Source organism: Biomphalaria glabrata, chromosome 7, assembly GCF_947242115.1.
Source record: "Biomphalaria glabrata chromosome 7, xgBioGlab47.1, whole genome shotgun sequence".
Classification (NCBI taxonomy): Eukaryota; Metazoa; Mollusca; class Gastropoda; family Planorbidae; genus Biomphalaria; species Biomphalaria glabrata.
In genome coordinates, this window is record NC_074717.1 from 9,046,148 (window position 1) to 9,068,126 (window position 21,979).

General features: G+C 37.7%; 1 protein-coding gene across 3 annotated transcripts in view; it reads right to left on the reverse strand.

Moving 5' to 3' along the window:
* The window catches only part of LOC106077324 (ras-responsive element-binding protein 1-like), a 161,327-nt gene that overhangs the window by 29,341 nt on the left and 110,007 nt on the right, over positions 1–21,979 (reverse strand). Inside the window, exon 1 of one of the 3 annotated variants that reach the window (XM_056036342.1) lies at positions 6,217–6,535. The exons of 1 other annotated variant lie outside the window; for it this stretch is intronic. In XM_056036342.1, coding sequence (XP_055892317.1) covers positions 6,217–6,279 — 63 coding nt within the window. In that variant the 5' untranslated portion in view covers positions 6,280–6,535. Of the gene's footprint in view, positions 1–3,985; positions 4,278–6,216; positions 6,536–21,979 lie in introns of those variants that run through there. One more of the 3 variants, XM_056036343.1, reaches the window with a different exon arrangement.

A 21,979-nucleotide genomic window follows, 5' to 3' on the forward strand; every position in this document is an offset into this window, starting at 1 on the left:
ATGGTCGTTTTGGTCTTCCTTCTGTTTATCTCCCTTGCTCGGTTTATTAAGCGTCTGTAACCAGCAATTAAGCTGTCCATTTCTTGTAAATATGTTGACCTACGCGCGTGAGATGTGTTGCAATTCTTATTAGTTTAACTTTAAATCTAAGTTAAAGGATAATCGGGCGATACATCTACACAGCTCTTTTAAAGGAAAATTTTATTTTAGATACTTTTCAATACCACTCTGTATTTTTTGTTTTAAATAATAGTAAAAAAATGTACCCGGAACATGACTTTCTAGGATGCAATTTGTCTTGTGTGGCCCATTTTGTAATGGATAGCCCTGAGCGAAGTTTATAAAATCTTCTAGTTGGACCACACATGACCTCATTACGAGCAGAACAATAATGTAAGAAAAAAACAAAAGCAACATCCTTTGACTCTTCCTCATAAATATCTACAAATTATCCTCCCCCCCCCCTCACCTACAATTCCTGACACACACACACCCATAGCGATACACATGTACATTCATACATATAAATCACACGTATCCGTTTAATTAAAGCACTCGCTCTCCTAGCAAGCTGTGAAGAGGATCCCTGCCATATTAGCAAGGGCCTTTCAATACCCGGCATCCCCCACACTTCTTTTTTTTTTTTTTTTTTGTTCTCAGTACTGTTACCCAAGGCTGACGCGTTTCTTGTCCCTATCGACTAATTGGCGAGGGTACACAATGAATTAGTACGGCACTTTAACTCGATATTGGTAGCATACCTTTGTGACGCCCCCACCCCCAAAAATATTTTTTATTCTCTCCCTTTATTGATACCAGTTTAAAGATAAAAAGTATTTTTTTTTGTTTTTAAATCTATCAGTAATAATGACAAAAAAGATGGTTTCTTGCTTTCTGAATAACTAAAATAATTACTCATACACCAGCGTTCTATGCCACAAAAGATTCCTACAAACGATTTGCATCAATCTTGAGATTGCATCAATACAGTCTACACACAACATTTAGAGAAAATTGAAAGAAAAGATGATTAAAAAAGATTGGCAATTGGTTAACAGGCTTCTATGAAACACAGACTTCGGAAAATCCCGAAATTTCTTTTATACAGGAATTGGAAATTCCAGAAAACTACAGTGCCGAAGAAAAACGATTAAGATCAACAGGATACAAAAAGAACACAGCTCCGAACATGGAAACATTTAGAGGAAATGTTGCATCAGTTTCTATTAATATACACATTTTTATCGATTTTTGTTCCATTCAGCTGGCATTTGGGTTATAAGGATTACTATGGGATCGTGTGTCTGGGACAATGTTAGATATACTTAAATTACTCAGTAATGCTACGGCATACTATGAGAAAACTATATTAAGGCCAAAAATTAAAAAAAAAACGGGACTTCAGGCGTTGACTTTCATTCTTACATTTGGACAATATGTCTCTTCGAACTAAGTTTTCTTTAATTTATTGGGAGTATTCTATGTTTTTTTAACTTCCGGTAAATGCATTATTCTATTTTCCAATTTCAAGTTTTTATTTACAAAGCTAATATCAATTACCTCTCTCTCTCTGGTACAAATTGTGTCCACGTTGTTTCTCCCTCTTTCTAGTCTCGGATCAAGTTGAAACTTTGGCACAATTATTCGTCGTCTCTAACAAAAATTGAATCAATACAAAAATATTAATTAGCGGTAATTAATTTTATTTGACATTGAAAAGGGAAAATAAAGAGCCATGGCTGTCAATGTGCAGTTCTTTCATTTATATAAGCTTTTTTTTAAACAACTATTTTTAAATTCTGCTTGTTTTAAATTTTGAATCATAATTATTATTTTTAAATGCACAATCTTTATAATTTTTTTTTTAAAGAATTTTGTTAAGAGTTATCTAGCTTTGCTTAGACGTTGGACACAACTTTTGTAAAAGCAGAGTTATTGGGAATGTGTCATACTATGCATGAATAGGTCAACGCCTACATTGTCATACTTATCAATTGTTATCACCTTACGTTTATGACAGCGCTCATCTGAGACATATTCTTAGATTGTTGTATTATTGTGTTTTTTTTTAAGGACCTGAAAATGAGAAGGGAGGCTAATAGTTTACTGCGGTACCGTGAAGCCTGCACAATGTACTACTCTAGTGACACACTAATGGACCTCATTCACCAATCGTAAACAAACAACATTTAGCCACGTGGTGCTTTATCTCTTCTATAGAATTTACGATCTCATGTTTAATTCATGATGGTTGTCACGTGACATTTTTTTTCCTCATTGTTTTATCAATAAGATCACGTGACTAAATGTTGTTTGTTTACGATTGGTGAATGAGGTCCATTGGTTCGGCTCTCCAACCATCAATATTAATGTTCCAGCCTGGATTATTTTATACTATAAATTGGTCGTTTTAAAGTGTGTACAGTATGGACGACCTTTGGAGGACATATTTTTAAGGCTTACACGAGAATATTATTCATACGCAGATGGGGGGGGGGATGGGGTATCCAAGTCTGTTACGACACAAGTTGGCCACATTGAGAGGCACAAGTTGGCCACATCGAGAGACACAAGTTGGCCACATTGAGAGGCACAAGTTGGCCACATTGAGAGGCAAAAGTTGGCCAAATTGAGAGGCACAAGTTGGCCAAATTGAGAGGCACCTTCACATCGAGTCCCTCCCCACCGCTTCCATCACACACATTTTGTCATGTGTATGTAGCCAACATAGTGATCAAGTCCACCCCCTCCCCTTTTTTTTTCTTTTTAAGAACTTTGATATCAAAAGAAAACAAACGCGAAAAAATAAAAACGTCTGTACGTACCATAACGACAAGTTTATGTGTGTACAAAAAAAGACAATAAAAGAGTTATTTTTGTGTGTGTACAAGGAAGGCATGTTCCTGTATTGTATGTCGTACAATGATAGACTAAGCAGCATGTGTCGGCTCGTGAAACACGCAGTTCACGTCACCATCCCTAGGCCGAGGAGATGTCAGGTTTGGGCTGTTTCAGAAAACATTAGACAATCCAGGATCCTCAATGTAGACCCTATAAGGATGTTACCGAACAACTGATGGCAGAGGGAAGGCTGAAAGAGGGAATGGGAGAGAGAGATAAACAAAACAATTGGAGGATATGTTTCTACAGATGTGACATGCCTCCCCTATTCAGATGGATTGAGGAGGTGAATGAAAGGGTGGAGCGCGCGCACACACACACACACAAATTGAAGCTGATAACTGCGATGTGTGTTGTCACACACTACGTGACAGTGATTACACTAAAGTCTCACCAGTTACACACAACATCTTGATAGCACACACTTAAAGACATAGTTGAATTTGTCTATCCTTACTCGTACATCCTCCCGTCTCCATCCTCACTACCAACATTTTTTTTTACAACTTTTATATCAACTCTGGTACAAATTTTGAACACGTGATTCCTCCCACTTCCCTATCTCGGATCAAATTGAAACTTTGCACAAATATTCACAATGTTCCTAACAAAACATGAATCAATAAATAGCCAGGTAGCTTTTAAATAGTGGTAATTGATTAATATAAATCAATATAAAAAAAGGATATAAGTATATAAAGTATATATAAGTATATATAAGTATATATATAAGTATATATATGGCTGTAAATAAGAAGTTATTCCAAATAGATACGATTTGTTTTTTTCGTAAATTTATTAATAATATTTTTCTTGTTCCAAAAATCAAACGACAGACAAAAGAATAGTTAACGTGATATAAACTATCTCTTGTCTTATTTTATTGTTACTAAACAAAATCATTAGAAATAGTTCACGCGCGTATTAGATCTATATTGTTACTAAAGTATTATCAAACATGTCTCAAGACTTTTCTTTCCATTTGATATACTTAGCGCTGTGGGTGTAATGAATAGCTGTAGAGATGTTTATTAAAAAAAAAGTAATTCAAAGAAATAATAAATCCGCATCTGAATGCTCTCACCTTTAACCTTTCTCGTCTGCCCTCCAAGGACATTCGCAATGTCGTTTTCCTCCCCATCGGTATGGGCCTCGTGATGTGAAACTAAGGAAGCGAGACGTGAAGAAACTCTACACGCACTGGGGATGGGGGAGGGAGGGAGGGAGGCGATGATAACAGAGGAGGAGGAGGAGGAAGAGGCGAGAGGGAGGGAAAACATGAGATGCTTCACTTTTGAACAACACGCCATCATTATTTATTCCCCGTCCGAGCATATCCAGGTCTAGTCAAAACACGAGACACTGTCGAGAACATGTAGGTAGCTAACTTTGGTGGCCCTGTAGCATTCGTGTGTGTGTGTGGTGTGTGTGTGTGTGTGTGTGGTGTGAGACGGAGGAGACTGAGAACACTGATGCTTTGAGAAATACCTTCGCACGCCCCCCCCCCCCAACATATTGTGTTCTATGAAGTTTTAGATCTATGTATAATATTTTATGAACACACATTGCTCAAGTGATAACGTTGCACGTACATTCTTTATTGTATGAGAGCAAGATCCTAAGAAGGATGGAGAGATGGTTTGGAAGTATAAGACATTTTGTTTGTTTATTTGTTGTGTTCGGCACATGGGAAGAAAAGGTTCAGACACGGTGGTGACGTGATGCTTTAAACAAAGTTACACTAGAAGATAGAATTCGAATTGTACAGTGAAAGACAGGCGCTTTAGTAAATCAAAGTGTTGTACTGAATAATAAAGAATTTATCACTTTAAAATACTGCAATCCACATAGAAACAATGTCAATCGGCCATCATGGCTGTCTGACGTCACCTGCCCGTAACGTCATCAAGTTCATTAAGAACATTCGCACCCAGCTGCATCATCGAACCCAAAAATAAATGCGCATCAAGGGAAGCAACTAAAAAGTGAAACTCATATTTGTCAAAAAAACAATTCTCATTTACAACAAGGAGGACTACGGTGACATTTTAACAAGGTATAAAAAGATGAAGGTAACAACCTTCATAAATCCCACAGTCGTATCTCTAATGAAATAATTTTAATCGGAAATCCTTGATCGGTATGTACAGACAAAAAAGCCTTTACTTATAATGCCAGCGTCTTCGGAAAGCTATACAAATTAAAAAATTATAAGGTACAATGGCTTGTGCACATTACTGAAGACATGAATATCAGAATAAAGAGAAGAAAGTACTGTATATCGGCCAAACAACAAGGCGACCCACAGTTGGATGGTTTGATGATGTAAAGGCAGATCTCCAACAACTCAGGAGTTTGGGTATGGAGATATCCGAAAGGAGAAATGCGCTCAAGCAGGCCAGGACTCTCCGTGGTTGTAGCCGCCACTGCGATGAGTGAATAAAAAATGACGAGGCTATAACAAGTGAACCAATGTCAAGGTTTTGTACTTGTGAATTAAAATAAAAGTCATATCGTAAAGATTTAGCAAATCGCAAAGACCTGATGATTAAATATCACAAATGAAGTACATACTACATATTTTACGACATACATCGAGATCTATCCTTGAGGTCAGGGGTGAAAATAATACCAAAGTTTATACCCTCCCCCCAGCTCTGCCCTTGCCCAGGCTTATAAACCCCTTACCACCCCGCCCGCACTCAGTGGTAGGAAGTGGGTAAAACAGGAACAGCATGTGGCAGTGCCAAACATAAAAATCAATCACCCAATCGATAAGTGACGTCAATGTATGTCCACACTCCCCTCCCCTCCAAAACTTGACAGAAGCATAAACATTGACACTGCCGGGATTCTGAAAAGTTACTTACCTAAAAAAAAATTAAAATATTAACCAATTGAAAGACTTGAAAAGTCTACAACAAAATGTTCAATGTTCATAAGTTTAGGACGTTCCTTTAGAAATGAACATTATTACGTCTTGGCTAAAACGTCCTAATGAAGGCAGAGGATGGCAGCGGTCTAGGTTTGAACTCGGGACCATTGTAACGACAGTCTGAAGAGCATAGTACACGACCATGCAGTCACTCGGATAGTTAAAGAATTTCAACTACAACATTGGATGATTGGTAAAATGTCGTTCGTAGATCGAGATCTAAGACTAATCTAGATTTAGAAAATAATATACAGACTCTAAGTCTTTTTAAAAAAACAACAACAACCAAATATTTAAATTTTTTCTTACAAAAATAAAGAAATATTTAGTAATGTCAAATAAAAATAAAACAACAATATAAAAAAAATGTGTTAACTTACAAGTTTAAAATAGTCCAAGTTGGCAGACGACCATTTCTCTATCGTCTGCGAAGTCTCGAGCATCAGTGAGAATGAATGTTATCACTTGTACGTTTTGTTTATATAAATTATTGTTTGACAGAGGTCCTCCCTTCTGGGAAAAAAGGCACGACAGTTTCTGATATTTATGTTGTCAACAGTCTCAACCAGACATCGTCTGCTAGAGATCTAGAACGCTGGGAGGGAGGGATGACATTAAAGCTCTCGTCGCGCGGCTCGCGCAGACAATTTATCTGGCAGAGCTTGGCGGTGATGTGTGGGTGAAACACACGAGTAATGAAAAGAAGAGAGGAAGGGGAAACAAAAACTCAAGAGAGGGGAGACAAATCAAGCCGGCAGCAGAGAGGAAGGGGGGGGGGTGGACGCAGGTAAGAACAGGCTCAGTACCGGTACGTCACACACACACACAAATTAGCGGATCAGCGTGTCACGGCACGAAATTTTCATAACTCTCTCACCTTCCTTCTCCTTCTATCCGAATTTCCAGACGACTTGCCGTAAATTGCCTCCCCCTTCCTCCCTCACTTATTCCCGCCTCCCCCTGTCACATTCCCCGCCCATCTTAGTCATCACCCTCCTTCTCTTCTCTCCCCCCCCCCCTCCAGCCACGGCAATATTGCCGCCATCTTCTCATAACAGAGAAGCAGCCGCCGAGGTGCTTCACTGCTTCGACATCATTATGACAAACGGTCACGCCTAATTGATTCCGTTCACGAGATCTTAGTCCCTCACTATTGTTCCCCCCCCCCCCTGTGTTCTTTGCAAGCGACAATCTTTTTCAGCCCTACCGCCCCTCCACCCCCTCTCCTCGGACGCCCTTTTCTCCTCCCCACCTCGTGTTATTTAGATCCCCCCCCCCCCCCACAACATCCACAGGTGGTATGCCTTCTACAAGTAGCCGCGAGAAAGTTAAACCACCAGAACAATGAAACGCAAACAATCAAAAGACTTACTAAACCAAATTCTCAAGCCACTTCAATAAGAAAGGTGTCGCATTTGTGGCGCCCCCACTGACACACTCGCCCCCCCCCCCTACGGTTGCATTAAGTGATTGCCCCCCCCCCTCCTCTCCAATTATGTTGCGTTTGTTACCTATTCATTGTCACTGACATTCCAAACAAGAAATACGCGGACTCAGATCAATGACTTTGTCAACAGATGGTAGCCACTGCCATTAATTATCGCCGTGTTAAGTTGCTCAGCTGATATAACTCTGATTATCAGATTGCCAAGAAGCTATTAGGTTTTAAATTACTTCAAATAGGATTCCGCCATGTTGAGATGAGGAACTAGGTTAGTAGGGGGAGTGAATCCACTTCTGTTATGTTTTTTTGTTTTACATTTTAAAACAAATTAGTGAAGCAATTTAAATATTTAAAATTTAAAAAGCACACAAATCTGATATTAACTGGATTCGATAATTAACAGCACCATATTCGTCTACTAACATAGCTCTAGTAACAAGGTATGGCTTAAGATGACAATAACTGACTAGTATGCGCTCTGGACTGTCGACTCCATGCACGCGGGTTGGAACCCTGCCCGCCGCTCTGCGGGTGGCTTAGGCTACGATGTAAAAAAAAAATCTGAAGGGACACCCGAAACTTTTTTTTTTTTTTTTACAGTTCCATAACCTCGCTTTGGAATTAAGAATTCCAACACATTTATTAATAAAAAACAAAAACTAGCTGTACTAATTGTTTGAAAAATAAAAATACGCACACACAGTTATTTTTAAAATAAAGACTATAGATCTAATTTTAACGACTCTCACACATTTGTTTTTTAAAGAATACATATCTAATCGCAATGACTCTCATACAATCTTCAGTCTGTTTCATGTGAAAAAAAAAAGACATTTGAACATATTATAAGTATAATAAAGTATTATTATTATTATTATTATTATTATCATTGCTGTTATTTTTTTGTTTAGTGCGTCTACGATGCTTCAACACTAAGCACAGACCGTTCTGATATAATCCAGCATCTTTTGTGGTCACGGCGCTCAGCAAACACAATTCAACCTGATCGAAATCTCAACATAAAAAAATATCAAAGTCAACATTGGAATTCAAAGAATTCGAACTCAAACCAGCCAAAAACCCCCTTCAGATAACCGGGCAAGGAGGCGCGATGGCTGAATGGTAAAGCTTTCCAAACGAGTGGTCCTGGGTTCGAATCATTGTATTTTAAATTTCGGGATCTTTAGGGCGCCTCTGAGTCCACCCCGCTTTGAGGGTACCTGGCATTAGTTAGGGAAAAGTAAAGGCGGCTGGTCGTTATTCTGGCCACATGACACTCTTGATACCCTCGTTAACCGTGGGCTACAGAAACAGATGATATTTACATCATCTAGCATATAGATCGCCAAGTCTGATAGGAGGAACTTTATGCAGGGGCGGAATAGGTGTCAAAATATTGGCCTTGTCATCATCAGACAATCCGTGCCATAAGTGGTTAACATTTGCTGAGCATCTAATCATACCTGTACTTTCTAATGTACTGAAAACGTTCCTCCCCATGTATGGATCCATCTGACTATAGTCACACTAACGAGGCTGGGACGACCTAAACGAACACGGAGAAGACCACTAGACTAAGTGACAAAGACGGCAGGATGGACATGGACCCAGCTGAGGGGAATTTCCCAAAGTCCGATGGCGAAGTACTGTTTAGGCCGTGGCGCTCTCGTTGTGAGTCAAAATAAGTCAAGGAGACGTCTATATATCTAATATGTCTACATGGAAATATAGGCCTTATGTTCTTTGTGTGTAGTGCTTAATGGATTGAATCTTACATTATGCGCAGTGAACGGGTAGAGGCTCTTACATTACATCCAAGAATGAGTCAGCTATTACACTGTAGAATAAGATAAACATTTTTTTTTCATAAAATTAAATCTATGCTCAAACACGACTCTGCCAGAAACCCTATTATAAGAGAATATTATCTTTTGTTCTAAATAATGTAATAAGAGCTTTACTGCCTCTCATGCTGCCCTCTCGACGGCCCCACCGGCTCACCGAGGATTTGTCCGAATGGCTATGTAACGAGCCCGCCGTTGGGGTTAAGCCACAAAACTATAAATAGAATGTCACTATGACCATTAAGATTTATAAGACCAACAGTAAAAAAAAAAAAAAAATTAGAAAAAAGGGGGTAGAGTGGGGGCTGGGAAGGTGGAATCGTGCCATAATGAGGTCGGACTATAGAAAAAGGACGATCAATGAATTGACTTAGTGATATTTATTTCCGGTGTTATACATTTCCCTAAAACCATTGTATTCAATATTTACTAAAACTGTCCCAAAAAGCCCAGCCCTAATAGAAACTAATATTCTTCCTGTTTTTTTTTTCTTTTCTTGTTCTGTTTACGTGTTACCAAAGTGAATGACCCAACGTAACGGAATAAATGTTGGTATCGTTGATTAGTGCAAGGAGTAGGGCGTCACGAGAATAGGGGAGTTGGCGCAGGGCGCCGTTTCAATCCTTTGTACAGGATTGCAGCAATTTTTTCACTTTGTCAAAGCCCATTTTTTTTCTTCATTTGGGGGAATTAGTTTATTTTTCTTTTGTATTTAAATTTTATTTAAAGGTAGAGCCTCGAGAACTCTTCGCCTTCATCTATCTCGCCTTGGTCTATTGGACCGTTGGGGTACCACATCAGATTTGTCAACCGTCTTTCTCCATTCCTCTATTTTGACGTGGAGAGAACCTTTTTCAATGGCATTCTTTTATGTTGTCTTCCCTTCGCTTTCTCTGTCTGCCTCTTCTTCTTTTTCCTGGTACTGCTCCCTGAAAGAAGGTCTTTGTAAATACAAAGACCTTGTAATATGGCCATAGAGTTTCCGTGTTTTTTTTTACAATAGTTAATAGGTCATCAGACATTAAGTTATATTTTTTTTCCCGACATTTTGATGGAAACGGCCGTCAATCGATCACGCGTGACTCTAAACGGTTACCCGATTTTCAACAATCGACCACCCCTTTTGTGTTCTAATCATCCTCCCAACACCTGCAACATTCTTGTATGAAAAGGGTCTCAATACTTTCTCCTCTAAGATTGCGTTGCCACAAACACGCCAATAGCCCCCGTAACGAGCGGTAATCTCTGAAGACTTTATCCCATTCGATGTGGTCACTCGTGGACTGCGGGGGATGGGGGGGGGGATTGACGAGATGATTTCTGGGCACAGTGTGATCGTATCAGATTAATCCGATATCTCAAACGTGCGTCCGCCATACTTCTGCCTACGCAATATATATATAAAAAAAAAAAACGATGTGAAAGGTTTAATTAGGCGGGTGGGGGGTGGGGGGGGGGAAGGAGGGATTGGAAATAAAACAAAACAAAAAAAAAAGGAGAAAGGGGAGGGGGTAGGTAGGTTCGTCGCCAGCTTCTCCGAGTAAAGGTTTAGAAGGGTACGGTCAAAGTTAATTAGATCTATTATTAGTTCTGACAATGACACACCTAAATTAGTCATTGACTTTCAATTGTATACCAACAATCAAACAAAATGAAATTGCCAAGGGAGACCATTATAATCAACTGTGTTTTGTTGATAACTTAAAAAGGCTTATCTACAAGAAAAAACAAACAAAATAAACAAAAAAAAAAAGTCAGGTACTCATTGACTTTTGGGGGTGGGGGGCGAGGTGGCTGAGTGGTTAAGCACTTGGCTTCCGAACCTGGGGTCCTGGGTTTGAATCTCGGTGAAGACTGGGATTTTGAGCTTCGGGATTTTTAGAGCGCCCCTAAGTCCAGCCAACTCTAATGGGTACCTGACATTAGTTGGGGAAAATAAAAGCAGTTGGTCGTAGCGCTGGCCACATGACACCCTTCTCGTGAACCGGACCCTAAAAATCCCGAAAGATCCACAAAGATCTGACACTGGCAACGTCTGAAGTCTCTTCCCACCTGGTGTCCACAGCTATGAGTGCCTCCATGAAAGTGTGGCGCCAAGTTATACGAGGACGTCATTGTTTGCGCTTTCTTCGTATTGGCCTCCATGTCATTGAAACTTTTGGTATGCGTAATTCATTTTGTCACGCTCTGTCACATACTAAGTAGTCGACTCCCAGTTTGGCATAGGATTTCCTTGTTTGAGACCCGATCTCCTAAAATCCATCTTAGTCATTTTTGTTGAGCCACATTTAGTCTTTTCTCAATTTAGGCAGACGTCTTCCATGTCTCCATAATTCAACTTACACCACCACACCAGTCAAGTACAATTTCTTTCTCTTGTTCGATACCAAACAAAATATTTAATTACCAATAGTTAATTAACAAATATGTTAATTATTTTATTGATTCTAGTGTTGTCAGGTAAAAGAAATAATTGTGCAAAATTTCAGCTTGATCCGAGATTGGGTGTGGGAGAAATAACGTGTACAAACTTTTTACCAAATAGACAGAGTAAGTTGATATAAGGTATGTTTAAAACAACCTAGGCTGCAGTGAAAGAAACTACTAAAAATGATCCAAAGTTTTTGGTAAATTCGTTCATGTAAAAGTAAATAAGGTTAAGGACAATGGAGATCCGGATCTTGATTCTTTGGAACATTAGAACTCTCTTTACTTTGATTATCGTTTGAACGGACCAACCAAGTATTCGTGTGCGAATCAAATACTATTAGACACGCAGATATTATTCGCTTATTAGGAGTTAGGACCACTCACTATTCCGATTTATCGAATAAATGAAGATACTCGCAATGTGGAACCGAACAATGACAGACAATCAACCCAGACATTGCTCCTATTGACAACTTATGTGTCACAATGAAATTGGACATACACAGCTGACTGTTTCTTAAGCCATGACGACTTTAGGAGGCCAGAAAAGTGGTGACTATGTCTCTTTTCCATGCCATAGACGAGGCCCATGGACCCACAAAGTCAGGCCCATCCCCTCTACTAAAAGCTGATGGAACAATCCTATTGACAGATAAGGAAGAAATCCTGAAACGCTGGGACTAGCACATTGAAAAGGTTCTCAATACACCTTCCATTACAATGAAGCGGCCATAGACAGGCTACAGCAAGTACCAATAAATGAGAAAATGGATGGACCCCCCCCCCCAACGCTAATGAAACTGATGCCGCCATTCAACAGCTCGCAAGTGGAAAAGCCCCAGGAGCTGACTCCATTTTCGCAGAAGTCTACGAAAACGTGGACAGGCCCTGATTGAAAGACTTCATGAGCTGTTCTTAATTATGTGGGAACAAGAGTCAATACCACAAGACTTTAAAGATGCTGCAATTGTCCATCTATACAAGCGAAAAGGAAACCGCCAAATCTGCGACAATTACAGAGAAATATCTCTTCTCTCTACTGCTGGGTAGCTCTGTTAAAAAAAAAAAAGAGGTCACTCAGGATATCAAAGAGTGCATCAAATCTTGAAGACCTTGTATTTCATGAAAGTAGCTTCATTGCTTCTTATAGAAATTGTGTAGACGTCCTTTCTCCCTTGCAGTTATTGTAAGAGTCCCGTCTTTCTATATCGTCAGTGCGTCAAATTCAGATAGGTTTACTTTTTCAAAATAGATATTTAAGTTTAAATAGATATGTAAGTTTACTTTTTGAAATAGATATTTAAGTTTACTTTGAGAAATAGATATTTAAGTTTACTTTGAAAAATAGATATTTAAGTTTACTTTGAGAAATAGATATTTAAGTTTACTTTGAGAAATAGATATTTAAGTTTACTTTGAGAAATAGATAATTAAGTTTACTTTTTGAAATATATATTTAAGTTTACTTTTTGAAATATTTATTTAAGTTTACTTTTCAAAATAGATATACAAGTTTACATTTCGAATGGATACATTTTACGCCAATTCGCAGTTGCAAAACGAGAAAGTGTGTCACTTCAAATGTATGAAACTCAAGATGGAGAGAGAGAGAGAGAAAGAAAACCATAAACTGATATCAAAACACTTAAAACTACTAGACTAACTATATACTCATTTAAGCATTGATATCCAAAACCAACTTACATTTTTTAAAAATGTAACTTAACAAAAAGTTAAACATTTGTAGCACAAGAGAAGGGAAAATGACATTTTTACATTTCTTGCTTAGGGCGTCAAATTACATAGAACCGGCATTGCTCCTTAGCAGTTTTTCTTCAAGTGTTGTTTTTATTCATTAGAGAAGAAACTTATAAAAGGACATATTTAAAACTAGCAGAAATAAATGGCCTCCGCCAGTAAAGAAAAGTTTCCTGATTGACAAATTGTTGTTCGACATGTTTCGAGCATCCCAACAGAACTGATGACTATTACATCCTAGCCCAAACATCCCAACAGAACTGATGACTATTACATCCTAGCCCAAACATCCCAACAGAACTGATGACTATTACATCCTAGCCCAAACATTCCAACAGAACTGATGACTATTACATCCTAGCCCAAACATCCCAACAGAACTGATGACTATTACTTCCTAGTCCAAACATCCCAACAGAACTGATGACTATTACTTCCTAGTCCAAACATCCCAACAGAACTGATGACTATTACATCCTAGCCCAAACATCCCAACAGAACTGATGACTATTACATCCTAGCCCAAACATTCCAACAAAACTGATGACTATTACATCCTAGCCCAAACATTCCAACAGAACTGATGACTATTACATCCTAGCCCAAACATTCCACAGAACTGATGACTATTACATCCTAGCCCAAACATTCCACAGAACTGATGACTATTACATCCTAGCCCAAACATTCCACAGAACTGATGACTATTACATCCTAGCCCAAACATCCCAACAGAACTGATGACTATTACATCCTAGCCCAAACATTCCAACAGAACTGATGACTATTACATCCTAGCCCAAACATTCCACAGAACTGATGACTATTATATCCTAGTCCAAACATCCCAACAGAACTGATGACTATTACTTCCTAGTCCAAACATCCCAACAGAACTGATGACTATTACTTCCTAGTCCAAACATTCCACAGAACTGATGACTATTACATCTTAGCCCAAACATTCCAACAAAACTGATGACTATTACATCCTAGTCCAAACATTCCAACAGAACTGATGACTATTACATCCTAGCCCAAACATCCCAACAGAACTGATGACTATTACATCCTAGCCCAAACATCCCAACAGAACTGATGACTATTACATCCTAGCCCAAACATTCCAACAGAACTGATGACTATTACAACCTAGTCCAAACATTCCACAGAACTGATGACTATTATATCCTAGTCCAAACATCCCAACAGAACTGATGACTATTACTTCCTAGTCCAAACATCCCAACAGAACTGATGACTATTACATCCTAGCCCAAACATCCAACAGAACTGATGACTATTATATCCTAGCCCAAACATCCTAACAGAACCGATGACTATTACACCCTAGCTCAAACATCCCACAGGGCTGTGCGGAATGGCGGCGAGCAGGGTTCGAACCCGGAGACCATCGAGACGACAGTCCAGAGCGCACATCACACATGTCCAGGCAGCCATTTGTTGTCGGGGAGGGAGCTGTTTCAACATGTACTACGTCCAACGTAATGATTTAATAACATTCAAATTTCATAAAGATTGTTTGGACGGTGCTGATTTCTGTATTACAATCTACTTTATATAATAGACTCTACTGACGCACATGTACAGACACTGATGTGACATCTGTTCAAGTCTTTAAGCAAAATCCTAAAACTCGAAATTTAACTGCCCCAAACGTTCAAGATGTAGATTCCTTTATCAAGTGCACATGTGCATGTGTGTTTGTATGTCTGTGTTTATGTATGTATGTTGTGCATGTATACGTGTGTACGTATGTGCTTGCATGTACATGCATATAGACCAAGTGTTTATTTTAAGGCCCTATTGTCTGTCTTTTGTTAGGGCTCTCCCTCTCACGTCTTCCTACAGGGGCGCCGCATCCGTCCAGGAGGCACAAAAGGACGTTGAACGCTGCTCCATGTCAAGCGAAAGAAAAAAAAAGGGGGTAAGAATGCGTGAGGGTGGAGGGTGCGATGAGAGTGACACAAGAAAGTGGCGCCCCTACCTCCTCCTTCACCCCCCGACTCCCCTCATCGGGTAGCCACATTGCTGTCTGTGTCACATTGACCGGCTCGATAACCTGGGCTTAATCGAATGTTGAACGGAGGAGCAGGGGATCATGATGGCTTGGACGCAAGGAGAGAATAAAGAGAAATGCAATGATGGTGGGTACATTACATGACAAAGCGACGATCCAGGGAGACTAGGGCTCACAAACAGGTGAGACAGACAGAGAAGACAACCACAAATCTGGGATAAATTATCCCATTTTGTTCTACTCCACAAATGTATAGTCTCATACTTCAAAGGCGTTGTTCCAACGGTGGAGGCAAAAGAGGGTCCAAGTTGCCCAATTTTTCTTTATACTTGATGTTTTAGCATGATCTTTCAATGACTTCCGATGAGTAATTTGTATTAGCAATACCCCTTCCATAATTTGAGTATCTATAAAATTAAGCTAGGTTTTGTGGAAAGACGCTCTCTATAACATGATGTGGTTTGGCGTCGTTGTTGGCGGTCGTTGACTTGTAGCACCAATCTGCTGGTAGACAACTACAACGCTGTAGGCGTATTATACTTATAAAACTTATACTTATAAAACTTATACTTATTAAACTTATACTTATAAAACTTGGAATAACTTGAATTAACTTCTTTGTGAATAAATCAAAATATAGCTTTTATGACAATATAGAGAACATCAATTTGAGATGAAATATAGTATTTTTAACAAAATCTAACTCTCTACAAAAACACGCCTTTTCACTCTGGCATTCTGGAGTCGTCTGCTTATGTTGCATCATTCACACTTCATAGCCACCAACCAATCGCTAACTTCTTCTCACCGTCACCATAGAAACACACACACATACACAAACACTCCATAACAGGCGCACTCTATAGAATAATGCTAGGTATTTGAGGATAGACGCCCTATCAAACTTGATACTATTCATTTGTGGATAGACGCCTTTTATAAATTTCACTTCTGGCTGATCACATGATCAGAACTAAAGGTTTACATTATCAACGTTGAAGCCAGCCTATTATCATAATAAAGCTCCAAGTGACTGAGGGCTTGAGAAGCTCAGGTCAATCCATAAAACATTCCTCACCTTTATCTGAAAAAAAAAAAGTAACTAAAAATCGACCTTTTTAACACTAGGAGGTCAGTGTTGGAGATATGTGTACCAATCAATCCGGATTCCGGCTGTCCACTTTGTACCACAAGTTCAAATCTTGGTCATAGGACTTCTGGCGTACATTAAATTGGTCGGCCAAATTAAATGTCAGTAAGATAATCACACGTCACCCTCCTTAATTTTGGCCACAAAAAAAAAAATAGTATCCCATGCTACATATACTGCTGAAGTCTTAAAAAGTGACATCTTTCTATCATGGATGACAGTCCGTGCGCTATGACATCGTACTGACATTTAGTATTTAGCAGCACCACATTCCAGGAGGTTTGGCATTACTGACAAGGGGCCTCATCCATTCGAGAAGAAATGTCACGTGTTCAGCATTCTCCAACCGTCCAACAAGCACATATCTTATCTTATCTTATATAATACAGACGTTACTTCAAAAAAGAAGATGATTACGTCCTACGCGTCATGCATTTAGTCATGCATATTAACCAATGACTTAAATTCTGCCAAGTCACTGGTTTTCCTGGCTAGCTCAGGCAACCCATTCCATGCTCTAATAGCACTAGGGAAGAAGGAGTATTTGTACAAATTTGTCCTAGCATATGGGACGAGGAATGTGCCTTTATCTTTGTGTCTTTCAGAGTATTTTATTAAATTTTGTTTTTGTATTTGAAGATTATGGTTCAGTGTTTTATGTATGACTGCTACTTTACTTTTGAGCCTTCTGTCCTGAAGGCTTTCTAAATTTAGTGATTTTACTAAAGGTGTTACTCTAGTCAAATGTGAATATTCGTTTGTTATGAATCGCACTGCTCTATTTTGTGTCTGTTCTAGTTTCTTAATGTTTTCTTGAGTTGAGGGGTCCCAAACAGAGGATGCATATTCTATTATTGGCCTAACCAAGGTTAAATAACATTTTAGTTTTATGTTCTTATTTGATTTATAGAAATTTCTTTTAATAAATCCTAATGCTTTGTTTGATTTTTTTGTAGTTTCATCAATATGTGGATTCCATGACAGTTTTTCATTTATTATAACACCTAGGTATTTTGCGTTTTTAGTCTGTGTTACTGGTTTGCCATGAATAAGATAAGTGGAATTAATTTGTTTTAGTTTTTTTGTTACTCTTAACAACTGACATTTTTCTGGGTGGAAAGACATGCTCCAATTTGATTCCCATTTCTGTAATTCATCTAATTCTCTTTGTAAAATATCTGTGTCTTGTGTTGTTTTTATTGTTCTATATATTATGCAATCGTCTGCAAATAATCTGACTTTTGTTCCTGAACTAATGCAATTTGGTAAATCATTTATGTAAATTAAAAATAGTAGTGGACCCAAGACTGTTCCTTGAGGTACACCTGAGTTTACTGTTATCGGTGTTGATTTAGAGCCATTTATTATTACAGTTTGTTCTCTCCCTATCAGAAAGTCTTTAATCCACTGATGCAGTGGACCATTAATGCCGAAATATTTTAATTTTTTAAGCAAACTATGGTGGTGAACTTTGTCAAAAGCCTTAGAAAAATCTAGTAAGATAGCATCTATTTGTTCACTATTATCTAAACCTTTTGAAAAATCATCAATTAGTCCTATTAGTTGTGTTTCACATGATCTATATTTCCTAAAGCCATGTTGGTATGGTGTGAGGACATTATGTTTGTCTAAGTGGTTTATGATGTTGCTACATATTATGTGTTCTAGGATTTTAGATGTGATGCTGGTAAGTGATACTGGTCTGTAGTTTCCTGGGTCAGATTTTTCTCCTTTTTTAAATAGGGGGGTGACATTAGCTTCTTTCCAGTCCTTTGGTACTCTGCCCTGGTTAAGTGAAGCCTGAAAGAGTATTTTGAACACTGGGGCTAGCTCATTACTTAGTTCTTTGAGTAATCTAGCTGGAATACCATCAGGTCCAGAAGCTTTATTTGGTTTGGTGTTGGCTAATAGTTTTTGAATTCCATTTTCTTGTACTACTATATCTTCTATGTTGTCTACTTGGTTCAAATTCAGTAATATGTCTTTGTTTCCTGGGGCTGAGAATGCTGATGCAAAGTATTTGTTTAGAATGTTTGCTTTAGTTTCATTATCATAATGTATTATGTTATGTTCATCTTTTAATGGTGCTACGCCTGTTGTTTCCATTTTCTTAGACTTAATGTATGACCATAGGTTTTTGTTGTTGTCTTTAGATATTACATTGTTTATGTATTCACTCTGCAGCTGTCTGCTTACTTTTTGGGTTAAGTGTTTAATTTTTATATACTTTTTGTAAACTCTTTCTGCATTAGTTTCTTTAAATTTTCTATATAGGTTTTCCTTCTGTTTACAAAGCTTCTTTAGTCTATTATTAAACCAGCATTTATTTATTTTGTTTGATGTGTATTTAGTTGGTATTTGATTTTCTATAATGCTTTTAAGATGGTTTTTAATGAAATTCCAGAGGTCATCGACTGGTTGGTTAATGTCTTTTTCTAATAAGAATGTTTGTTGAAAGTTTAATGCAGCTTGGTGTAGTTGTGTTAGGTTACATTTATTCCAGAGTAAGATTTTTCTTTTGGGTTTTGTATTGGCTACTGCTTTTATCTGACTGTGTATTTTTATGATCTCATGGTCTGATAGACCAGGGATAATATCATAATCAACTACTAATCCAGGTCTGTTGGTTAAGAAGAGATCTAATGTGTTGTTTAATCTAGTTGGCTTTTTAATGATTTGATCTAAACTTAGGTTGTGTAAAGTTTCTATGAAAAGCTCATTTATGTCCTTAAGGTTTTGGTGTTTATCTATGGTTAGTGTTTTCCAATTTATATCAGGTAGGTTGAAATCACCCATAATCCAAAAAACTGCATTTTTATTTGTCTCTTTAAGTGTCGTAATCTGATTACATAGTTCCTGCATGTATTCTAAACTAGAATTTGGTGGTCTGTAAATGCTGCCTATTATTAGGGATGTTGAGGTGGTATTAATTTTACAAAATGTTGATTCTATATTTTTTGAGTTAGGTAAGGTAATTTCTTCTGCTATAAGAGTGTTTTTTATTGCTAAAAGAACTCCTCCATGATTATCAGCCCTATCTTTTCTAAAAATTTCATAATTACTATTGAAAATTTCTGCATTATAAATTTCAGGATGTAGCCAAGTTTCTGTGCCTGCAATTATGTCTGGTTTCTCACATTCTAATAAAATTTCTAAGTCTGCTGTTTTGTTCCTAATGCTTTGAAAATTTATTACTAAGGTTTTAAGGTATTTTGGTGTTACTTCTTTAGTAGGTTTGTTTAGTGAGGCTGTTGTATTAATTTTAGTAGATTTAGGTTTAACAGGAGTGGATCTGGCTAGTGGTTGGTGAGTTTGGTTTGGGATGGTGTTTAGGATGTTGTATGGGTTAGAAGTGTCTGCATCAAAGGAATCAAACAGTCCTGATGTAAACTGAGGTAACCCACACGGTACACAGTGCCATGATGCATCTTTGTTGCCTAAGGCATAATACACAGGTGTATTCATATGGAGACATGATGCATATAATATATAATATATACTTTATAAAAAAAAAAGAACTCCTCATTTAAAGGTACACCTCTCAATACTGTAAGGATTGTCACCTTTTCCGATATCAAACAAATTAATTAATTACCACTAAATTAAGTAATTGGATAATTTTTTAATTGATCCATGTTTCGTAAGGTACAGTGGATAATTGTGTAAAGTTTCAACTTGATCCGAGAATGGGAGGACTAACTTCAGGCATACGTTATTAGCTGGGACTTGTGTACAAATTATTAGATAGGACTTGTGTACAAATTATTAGATAGGACTTGTGTACAGAATATTATTAGATAGGACTTGTGTGCAAATTATTAGATAGGACTTGTGTGCAAATTATTAGATAGGACTTGTGTACTAAACTAAAGATGACAGAGAAGACACACGAGAAAAAAGGTAGAGACGGATCTTCAGTTGCCTTAGTCACTGTCAATGTCACTACCTGATAAAGTAAAGAATAGAATTTGGAAATAGAAGAGCGCGATACTTTGAATACACGGACAGGTCATCAATATTCTTTTTCAAAGGTAAAGCAAAAAAAAAATAATTTGACAGGGGAGATTACCATGGAGGTGTTAAATGAGAGAGAGAGAGAGAGAGAGAGAGACCGAGAGATAGAGAGAGAAAGAGAGAGAGAAATGAAATGAACAAGAGAAGAATTTATAAAATACAATTCCTACCCAACAGGGAAAAGGAGAGAAAGAAAGAGAGAAAGAAAGAGATGCTTTCTTTGAAAACTATCTTTATCATACAGAGAGAAATGGAGACTAAGCATTCGCGAGAGAGAGAGAGAGAGAGTGAGAGAGAGAGAGAGAGAGAGAGTGAGATAGAGTGAGAGAGAGAGAGAGTGAGAGAGAGAGAGAGTGAGATAGTGAGAGAGAGAGAGTGTGAGAGAGTGAGAGAGACAGAGAGAGTGAGAGAGAGAGAGAGAGTGGGTGAGGGAATTGTGTGATGGACTGAATCTTCTAATGCTTCAGTTTCATGAAATACAATCATGACTACAACGCACTCCCCCAGAGGAGTGTTCATTTCCTTCTCCCCCCCCCCTTTCCATCCTGCACACCCTTTCCATTGCCCGACCCTGTTTTTTCTTTACGGCTTTTATTTTTCCCTCGGAAATCGAAATGTTGTGTTTGCACTTTCGGGTTAATCTAAAAATAAATAAATAAACAAAATAATAATGAGTGCTAGTGATAAATAAAACAAAACACAACAACAACAAAAAAAAAAGATTACAAGGAGAGTTTGGAAACAGTAACTCAGAGGCGGACCCCCGAGGTGGGCCTGGTCCTCACAAAAAGGTAAAATTAATCATCTTCTTTATGAAGTAACGTCTGTATTATATGGGATAAGAAAGTTTGGTATCTATTTATTCAATGCGACTATCATCTAATAGTAACCCATCTCCATCTATCCAGGGAGAAGCATGTGGGTGGGAAGAGCAGCCTATTCTATTACTGTCCTAGTACTTCGTACCTATACAGAAAATAAGTATTATAATATGAACTATTTATTAAATCTTGTTTTAAAATAGGTTTAGAAATTATGAATACAAAATGCATTCTTCTTTTTTTCTTTAAAAAAAAATTAAATAAACGTATTCTGTCAATTGTTAGTAGAATGTATAGCAAAATACTTTTTTTTAAGTATTATAAATATTTTGTAGAACATTATTTGAAAAAATAACTAAACCAAATGACGTTTACATAAATTGTATTAAAAAATACAATATAATTACTAACCTTACCAAACCCTAGGTTTTATTTTAATCTTTTACTATCAATGGTTAATTTATATATTTTATTTTAAAAAAACACACTTCACATATTTATGTACAAAATGTTCGATTTCAGATAAAAGTAGCCATTGCTCTAAAACTTTGTAAGCTGCAAAAATATTACGAAATCAGATTTTTAATATCTTGTTTTTTAAAATCTAAACGTGACGATGCACGGACGGAAGGACAGACAAA